Source organism: Myotis daubentonii, chromosome 9 (genome assembly GCF_963259705.1).
Source record: "Myotis daubentonii chromosome 9, mMyoDau2.1, whole genome shotgun sequence".
Lineage (NCBI taxonomy): Eukaryota > Metazoa > Chordata > Mammalia > Chiroptera > Vespertilionidae > Myotis > Myotis daubentonii.
The window spans coordinates 72,360,742-72,370,274 of record NC_081848.1 but is presented as its reverse complement, the minus strand read 5'-3'; the positions used below and the strand labels follow the sequence as shown (position 1 = coordinate 72,370,274).

The 9,533-nt window shown below is 40.8% G+C and overlaps 1 protein-coding gene across 1 annotated transcript; it reads right to left on the bottom strand.

Moving 5' to 3' along the window:
• Nucleotides 1-5,001: 5,001 nt before the first annotated feature.
• Nucleotides 5,002-6,006, bottom strand: LOC132241249 (ADP-ribosylation factor-like protein 1). The gene has a single exon (XM_059709618.1). It carries the CDS (start codon nt 5,767-5,769, stop codon nt 5,299-5,301), a length of 471 nt encoding a protein of 156 aa, XP_059565601.1. The 5' UTR covers nt 5,770-6,006; the 3' UTR covers nt 5,002-5,298.
• Between the last annotated feature and the right edge of the window lie 3,527 nt (nt 6,007-9,533).

Sequence of the window (9,533 nt, the reverse complement as noted above, 5' to 3'; positions counted from 1 at the left end):
GACTGACTAAATAAAAGGACGGGAAAAGGCAAGAGTCCATTTTCAGCCCTGTCTATCACCAGTAGGCTATTGAAAACATACTAACCTTACCGCTTAATGGTTCTCTCTTTGTCCTAGTAACAAGCTAAGTGCTTTATACACGGTGTTTCTTCTCCTTTTCACACTACCACTGAGAGATAGTGAGAATTACTAGCCCCATTTCAGCAGGGGAAAAAAAACAACTAGAGGCTCAGGAAATAGAGTAACGTGTACAGTTCCAACATTTAGAAAGTAACAGCCAAGGTTTGTACGGTGATGCATGGTCTCCCTAGGGTGCTCAAGATGTGAACAAATGCAAGGACACTCATCGATGGGAAATCTAAATTCCTCTCTTGGAACCATTCATTCTTTCACTCATTCATTCTTCTATCAAATTTTGCATCCGTTCAATATTCATTTAGAACCCATTTTAAACAGGACTTTGTGTTAGGCTTTAGGGAATGCAAAAAGGAACAACACTCCTATTTTCAAAGACCTTGTAATTTCATTGGAAACACGATAACATGAAGAGCTGCAATATAAGTTCAGTCCCTCAAGAGCTATAAAAATATAACAGAAATTAAAGGGGAAGATAATCTCCATTACAGGATTTTTTAAGCAGATCCTTGCCTCTTTCCATCCCCCAAATAATACCAACCCACTCCACCAGCAGGAACACCAAGAAGTAGCCCACCTGTAAGGTAACCACTTAAAAAGGTATTGCCTGCTCAGAAACATTCAGTTACTTCTTGCGGTTAAACAAAAAAATTTTAACTTATTAACATGCCATTATCTAGTCCTACCTACATTTATGGGTTTATCGTCTACATCTATATTAAAATTCCTGACTGACTGTCCCCATGTTCTAAATCTATCCTGTACCCTCTGCTTTCATCTTTGTTCCAGCTACATCCATTGGGACTAGATTTCTTCTTTATATTTAGACTTTTTTTTTTTGCCAACTATACCCTCTCTCTCTTTCCTGGATTCTTCTAAAACAGTTTTGCTTCATGTAGGTTTCTCCACTTTTCTAGAGTTTTGTCAGAAAATATTGAATTATCCTGGGTTGAAATGAACTGTTTAGATGTCAGGCTCCCGTTCCAGTCTGTGAACATCTTAATAACCACAACAGTTTCTCATTCATCTCTATACCTTCAGAATCCAGTCTAACACAATGGCATGTGCAATATACTCAGTGAATGTCTGAAAAAAATGACTAGACTGGCCAATTCTATCTAACACTTACTTGTTCAAACACCCTATCTTTTGCTTTCACCTCATCATAGTTCCCAGCACAGTCTCTGTACATAGTAGGTGTCCACTAATTATTTTTGATGAATGGAAAAAATGTTGATTTCACCATAGGAGTGATCCAATCTAGTTTATTAATTACTGCATTTTTTAGTATCTAGATATGGTAGATATTAATAAGCAACTGTCAATTAAATAGATTCCAATTCCCAAATGTCTAGCCAAGGAATAGACTGGCCACACTGCTTTTCTGGCCCTTCCTCCACTTCCCACATGTCAACCACAGAAGCAGTGCTTTGTAAAAAGTGTGACTTCCTCTCAACTGGAGTTGATGGTTCTAAGGAAAAGAAACCATCATCAAACTGCTCAGGGCTCTCTCCTGGGAATGTTAGGCTTGGGACCTAGGGCATTAAGTTGATTAGTTTGAGCTGTTAGATGAAGATATTAAGGTAAAGAGCATGTCATGATGACTTCAAAGCTTTTTAGTGTGATTGTCCCTTAGGTTCAGTTGAAAACCTGTCCCTTCTATGACATAGTTGTCCTGTATGACATCTGGGTGGACATCTAATTTTTTTAAATTTTTGTTTTTTGGTTTAAGCTTATCCAAAATGGATTTTTTGTTACTGGCTTTCAAAAGAGCCTTAATGATTACAGATACCATTCTGATAAAAGATGGGTGATATGATGGAGAACAAGAAGGGATACATAACACCAAATTACACAACAGAACTATAGACTTGTACCTAGGACCTTTCCAAATGCAAGATAGGGAGACTCAAGCAATAAGAAAAGCCACTGAGAAGTTGCCTGACCCAATAAAATACTACATAATAGTTTCATAAGAAATTACTAGACAATCGAGGTAGGAAAGCAGGCAGGTCATATCAATGGTATTCCATGAGCAATGAGCAGTAGCCCAGCTGGACTTAGAATGGAAAGGAAGAAAGTACAGGGTAACACTAGAACTTGGATATCAGTCTACTCTGTCACAAAGGAATTTCCTCCTTCCTTCTTTTTTCTTTTCATGTGTGAATGTGTGTGTGTGTGTGTGTGTGTGTGTGTGTGTGTGTGTGTGTATAAAACCCTAAGGGACCATCTGACCGTTTGACCGTCTGACTAGTAGCTATGACATGCACTGAGCACCAGGGGGGAGATGCTCAATGCAGGAGCTGCTGAGCTGCAGTGACTTGGCAGCTGCAGTTCTCAGGTGACACACCTGAAACCAGAAAGGAGGGAGTCTGATTGCAAGGTGCATCACCCGAGAACTGTCCTCTCACAATCCAGGACCCCTCAGGGGATGTCGGAGAGCCAGTTTCAGCCTGATCCCCACAGGCCAGGCTGAGGGACCCCACCGGTGCATGAATCTGTCCACCAGGCCTTTAGTATGTGTGTATGTGTGTGTGTGCATATATATATATATATATATATATATATATATATATATATATGTATATATATATATATGTATATATATACATATATATATATTCAATTATATACCAGGCATACTACTTAATTCTCTTTACATCAAGAGCCTCCTGACATTCTTGTGTGAGAGGTAGAGCATACTGTGATAGGTACTATGTCTAGAATTGCATTATGGGAGTGTAGGTTAGGGGAATCAAGCCTGTATGAAGGTTCCATAGAAAGTTTCACTAAAAACGCAATGCTTGAGAAGCTCTAAGAGATGCCTAGCATTTAGTTGTGCCAAATAAGAGTGCTGTAAATAAGAAAGGGTATTCTAGGAAGAGGAAACAGCATATACAAAGGCATGACAACTGGATAGAGTATGACATATACAGAGGGGTGATAATTTTTCCAAGTTTATATTTCAGTGGAATAAACAAGTAAATCAATAATTGCAAAGATAACTTCTTTGACAGGAATGAACAGAGAGTGCTGTATGCAAAGAGTTAAAGAAAAAACAGCCCTGTCTGTTGAGGTGGTTGAGACTATGGAAGACTTCCTGGAAGAGTTTAAAGATGAGTTTAAATAAAAGGATATTCAAAAAGAGAAGGAGTGGTAAGGGAGGATTTTAATGCTAAACAAGTAGTATCTGAACAGACATTGGAAAGGCTGACTTAATGGCAGAATGAGTGGTTCACTCTCTATGCTTCAGAACAACAGGAAGGAGAAAGGTCTAATTTTATTCATAGTAGCAAATATTGTTTCCCAACAAAAGCTACATTAAAAAACAGAGGTAGTGAATTCAGTACAGGGAGCAGAATATTGTTGTAAAGGAGGCAAATAGTCAAGATGGAAGGGGTTAGACGGGAACTGACACTTGGCTACCATGCTGAGAGGCAATACAGAGTGATAGAGACTGTGGCAAAGTGGGGAGTACAGGGCCTATCTAGGGTGAAACATTCTGTAATTCTAAGCAATTGTCATGCAGGAACACAACCTCAAAGTTTCTACATCTTTCTTAATGCCAAGCAGAACCACATTGTGTATGTGTAAGAAATTCCCTTGCCCTGGCTGGTTTGGCTCAGTGGATAGAGCGTCAGCCTGTGGACTGAAGCTTCCCAGGTTCGATTCCGGTCAAGGGCATGTACCTCAGTTGCAGGCACATCCCTAGTGAGGGGTGTGCAGGGGGCAGCTGATCAATGTTTCTCTCTCATCGATGTTTCTAACTCTCTACCCCTATCCCTTCCTCTCTGGAAAAAAAAAATCAATAAAATATACTTAAAAAGAAAGAAAGGAATTCCCTGATGCCAATGTTACACTCTATGGGATGTCACTCTCTGAGGTAAATAAAACTTTTTTTTACAATGCTTCTTAAAATATATCTTCATTTCCTTCAAAGTGATATTTTAAAAATATGTTGTGAATTCATCAAATATAATCATTTAGGACTGTTTTTACTACCTCTACTAGTATGGACAGATACATTTACAGGCATTATTTTAAATGTACAGTCTACTTCAGTTAGCATAATTTTATGTAGGGAGTTATATCATTTGAACTTACATATGGTGTAGTTCATGGGACAAGCTTCTGACCCTGAAGTCTCACTCTGAGCCCAGCTCCCAGCTTACTAGCAGTTGGGCATGCCAAACTATCAACCCAAGATTCAACATATCCATAAAATGAAAACATTACATTACAACCTGTCCTATCTACATCACAGGGTTCTTGTAAAAAATGACTAGGTATCAATATACATAGAATTTTTTCAACTATAAAGTACTATAAAATAACAATTAGAGATACATCAGTGAAGTTAAGTATCAAAATAATTATTTTAACTTCATGCCTATAACCAAAAGCTTTTAAATGAAACAGTTTAAATAAAGTGGTTACTGAGCAAATGAAAACTATATTACTCACACTATGTTCCTAGACTACCCTACTGAGTCTAATTTTTGGAAAAATTTAATTCATTTTAGAGGGGGAAAAATCTGAGCTAAGGTATTTATTAGTGTTTATACAAATAATCTGCAACCACTCATTCAAAAATAGGGTGTATTTTCCCCCTCAATAAGAGTGCATTCTTTTTTTATTTTTTTAAATATATTTTATTGATTTTTTACAGAGAGGAAGGGAGAGAGATAGAGAGTTAGAAACATCGATGAGAGAGAAACATCGATCAGCTGCCTCCTGCACATCTCCCACTGGGGATGTGCCCGCAACCCAGGTACATGCCCTTGACCGGAATCGAACCTGGGACCTTTCAGTCCGCAGGCTGACGCTCTATCCACTGAGCCAAACCGGTTTCGGCAAGAGTGCATTCTTTAATAGGACTGTATTTGAATAAGGATTCCACACAAATAGAATATATACCTTAATAATACAAGAAAGCAAGGAAGGAATGTTTTACATCATACAGACCAGTCATTTGGTTCAATCATGGTGAGCTATCCTTCCAACCAAATACTTATTTTTTATATTTATTACAAATGTGTAGTCAGTTCAGTATATGCCAACAATCACACACAGCTCTAACATTTAGTAGTGTGAAGCACACTTAACTATTTCCAAAGGGACATGGGATGTGGTCTTCATTTCAGAAGAGCAAAAGTGATTGGATTACTGTCTGTTCTTTAATGCTTCACCTAACCATTCCACTGCCTCATCAAGGCCAGTGCTTTTGGTTGCTGAAGTTTTGAATATTTGCCACTTTTGGTCCTTCAAGGCAGGTAACCCAAGTGAATTTGCCATCTCTGAGGGAGTCATAGCCTGTTTCATGTCCTGCTTATTTGCAAATACCACCAAAATGGCTTTTCTCAGCTCTTCTTCCTCCAACATGGCAACTAACTCTGATTTGGAAATGCCAATTCGGTCTCGGTCACAACTGTCTACTACATAAATGATGGCATCTGTGTTTGAATAATAACATCTCCAGTGTGGCCTGATACTGGTCTGTCCTCCTAAATCCCAGACTTGAAATTTAAGGTTCTTATATGTTTCCGTCTCAAGATTAAATCCAATGGTAGGAATAGTAGTAACAACCTCTCTAACCTGTAATCTGTACAAAATTGTGGTTTTTTCCTGCTCCATCTAATCCCAAAATTAAAATCCTCATTTCCAGTGTTCCAAATAGACTCGAAAATATACTTGAGAAAAAGCCACCCATGATGAAGTGCCTGTCCGCCCTTGTCAATCATCAGAGACAGGCCCCGGCCTCGGCAGCGACTCTACTGGATCCCCGGAGCCTCCACCTCCACTTGACTTGGCCTCGGGTGGCTCGGAGGCGGTTTCCTTGGAAGCCTAGTCAACCAGAAACTTCCACGTCGGCCACCCGGCCAAATAAAACATTATTTTTGCAAGTCAGAAGCACATCAGAACTCCATAGCTTGTAATGTTCAAGTTAAAACTAGATGGCAGACATGCAAAAAAATGTAATCCAAAAATCTGTCATAAATGTTTCCCTGTTGAGTTTGAGTTAAACTTCAGAACCAGCTGATATATGATATAATAACTTACGTTTTCTTTTTCCAAATGGTAAAGTCATCAAACCTGATTTTTTTCAATCTCTTTATGTCTTAAGATATAGCGTGAACTGAGAATCATATCAGAATCAAACAACAGTATCAATTTGCTGGGGTCCAACCCCAGCGGGTCCAGGGGTTCCCCATAGGTGTGGACGGAGTCGGCGAAGAAGGAAGGGCATGGAGACAGTGTTCAGTTGATCTCTTGCCAGGCTCTGCCTCCAGGCTCCGAGGCCAGTCCCTGTCCAGGATCCTCCGGCATGCTCTCGCCAGCGAAGTTCTTCTGTCTCTAGAGAACGTTCTTTGTAGGTTCTGTGTTCTTGGCTCTCTTCTGAGTTCTGTCTTCCAAGTCCTGTGTCCTTAGTTCTGTGTTCTGAGTTCTGTGTTCTAAGTTTCTGTGTCTTTCTGTCTTGTTACATCTGTATTTATACCAGTTGATTTTAATCCTGTCAATTTCTATTCCAAAGGTTAGGGCGTTTCTTATCTCCATTCCAGGGAGTAAAGATTATGTAGCTTAAGCATGATTGTTCATAGTTAAAGTGATTAGTTACCCGCCTGGCACTTAGTTGAGGGGTTTTATTCCCTCCCTAACTTCAGGGGAAAATCCCTACCTGGGGATTCAACCTTTCTCGGAGAGGTGACCTTGGTTAAAACACAGCGCCAAGAAGGTGAGCAAACATATTAAGAACCGTATGCCATATATGCCAGGTCCCTTGAAACAGCAAGGATGGACCGGCTCCCGGCATCAATTAACATGTTCTAGAATACTTTTATATCTTTCCTTTAAAGAAAAACCCATAAAAGCTGAATTTTCTCATTTTCTTAGGTCCTGAGACCTGGCCTACCCTGAGCATTATATCAGCCACTTGAGAAATGACGGGTTCACTTAGAATGCCACCTAGCAATTAGTGCTAGCATGCCTAATTACAGACCAGAGGAGATATTTTTTTGGAGGGAGGAGAGGAGAAGAGAATGAGATAAGAGAAAAATCCTAAAGTGCCTCCTTGTTGCTGCATCTTTCACGCTCCCCACTCTCTCTTCCACGTATTGCCACTAAATACCACTCACATAGCAAGGAATGTTGGATTGTCACCATCACTTGCCTCTGTGGAACACATAAATGTTCCATGTTACTGTGTTAAAAATGGTGATTAACTGGAACAAATGTTATAGCTATAAAAACCAAGGCTCAGAAAGATCAATAATAACAGCATCTATCATTTATATGATGCTTTTAGTCCTCCAGCCTCTCTACATCCTAACTCTCGTGACACACGTGGTAACATTTTGGGTAGATGGGGCGGATCATTACCATCTTTACTATGCAGAGGAAACTGGGGTTCCAAGCCAGTCACAGTTCCGCCACATTCACTGTGTGACATTAGAAAAGGTGTCCCACTCTGTCTCAGCTTCGACTCTGAAATGGGAACACTAATGGAACTTATAATGTTACCGTTTGCAGACCATAAGAGATAGCTCATGAGGGTCCAATGCTATCTTAATGTAAGGCTGTTGCTATCACCATTGTTGTTATTAAGATGTTAACACTAACTATATAGTCTAACTATGTAGATCACTCCTTCAATCTCAATGCCTTAAACCACTTATATAAGGTCCGGTTGGTAAACTGAGGGTGGTGGAAGGAATAGGGAGATCGAAACAGGCTTTGCTACACTCAGGAAACCTGGCTCCTTCATCAGCCTTTGGGTCAGTGGTTCTCAACCTTCTGGCCCTTTAAATATAGTTCCTCATTTTGTGACCCAACCATAAAATTATTTTCGTTGCTACTTCATAACTGTAATGTTGCTACTGTTATGAATCGTAATGTAAATAACTGATATGCAGGATGGTCTTAGGCGACCCCTGTGAAAGGGTTGTTCACCAAAGGGGTCGCGACCCACAGGTTAGAACCGCTACTTTAGGTCTTCCAGGTCCCTGGAAAGATCCCATATGCTTCTAAATAAGGCAGAAGGAATGAGGGGAGGTTCTTTTGAATCCAGGCCTAGAAGTGACCTTCTTTCCTCTCACCCACATTCCCTTAACCAGAACTCAGCCACATGGCCTGACCAATTGCCAGGAGCTGGGACATCTAGCCCAATGGTGTGCTCAGGAAGAGCAGAGAATGGCTTTGGGAGCACACAGAGCCTTCTCTGCCACAGGAAGGGACTTTGGACAGGACCACCCTGCCGATCACTGTGAGAACTAGAACTTTGAAGCAAGTCATCTGACTCTGGGTCCAGAACTCCTCCCTGTACCGTTGCCCAAGTCCTACACAAAAACAGAAACCAGGCGTCCTGATTTTGAACTCCAGGACTTTTACTCACCCTTTTGAGCTGGCAAAATCATGCTCATGGGCTAAAAGCTGGGTGTCTTTCCATCACTAGGTTGTGCCTTATTACAGGTTGAGAGCCAGCACATTCACTAAACTAGAACCCCATCTTCCTCTCCACAAGTGGCTGAGGCAGCAGAGAACGGTCTCATTCTGTAAGTGCTTCTATCTCCCTAGGTGACAGATAGAACTGACTATCCGTTTCCCTTAGATGAGACCAATTTGGAGCAGCAACTGATTGCATAGGGAGTGTTTACGGGTGTGGGATTTATGGTATGAGGTCACACTGCGGCATCATTTTTCTGCACGCTGAAATGGAGGATAATTGGGCTATCTTTCAATGCTAATGGAGTGTGGCTTTACTGACGGGCATTGGCCACATCCAGATTCTTCTTTCCTCGCTCTGGGTCCTGCTTTAAGTGATTTCTTCACCTTTGGGTAGTGCCAGGCTTCTTGCCTGCTTGGAGGTAAATAGAGAGTGATTTAGAGAGAAGCTCTTCTGGAATCCTCAGCGTAAATCCAAAGTATTGACATGGTTCATGGTCCAGGCTAGTGAGTATCAAGGAGCAATCGGAGGACATCTGGCATACTGATGTCATGCTTGTCCTCATTCACAAGGGCCAAGCATGCAAGGCCTGTCTGAGGCACAGTGCTTTGCTGTTTTTCCAGACACAAAGCCTCTAATTCAAGAATCTGCCCCTGAGTAAGCTGTTGTGCAAGGTGATAAGCTATGAATTCTCCTTAAAGCTTGGTAACTGAAAACCACCATCTAGCAGGGTATTATTGGGGTTTTTTTCTAAGCTCAAAACCTGTTAGGGAGAGAGTAGAGATTAATGCAAAGTATATAGGCTCTGAAGGTAGACAAAGGTCATTTCATACACTGGTTGTGCCTCATAATCACTGTAGGACAAAGGGTGACACTGTTCAACCCATGGACCAAATGCATCCTACCATCTGTTTTTGAAAAGAAAGCTATATTGGCACATAGCCACACCCACTTCTTT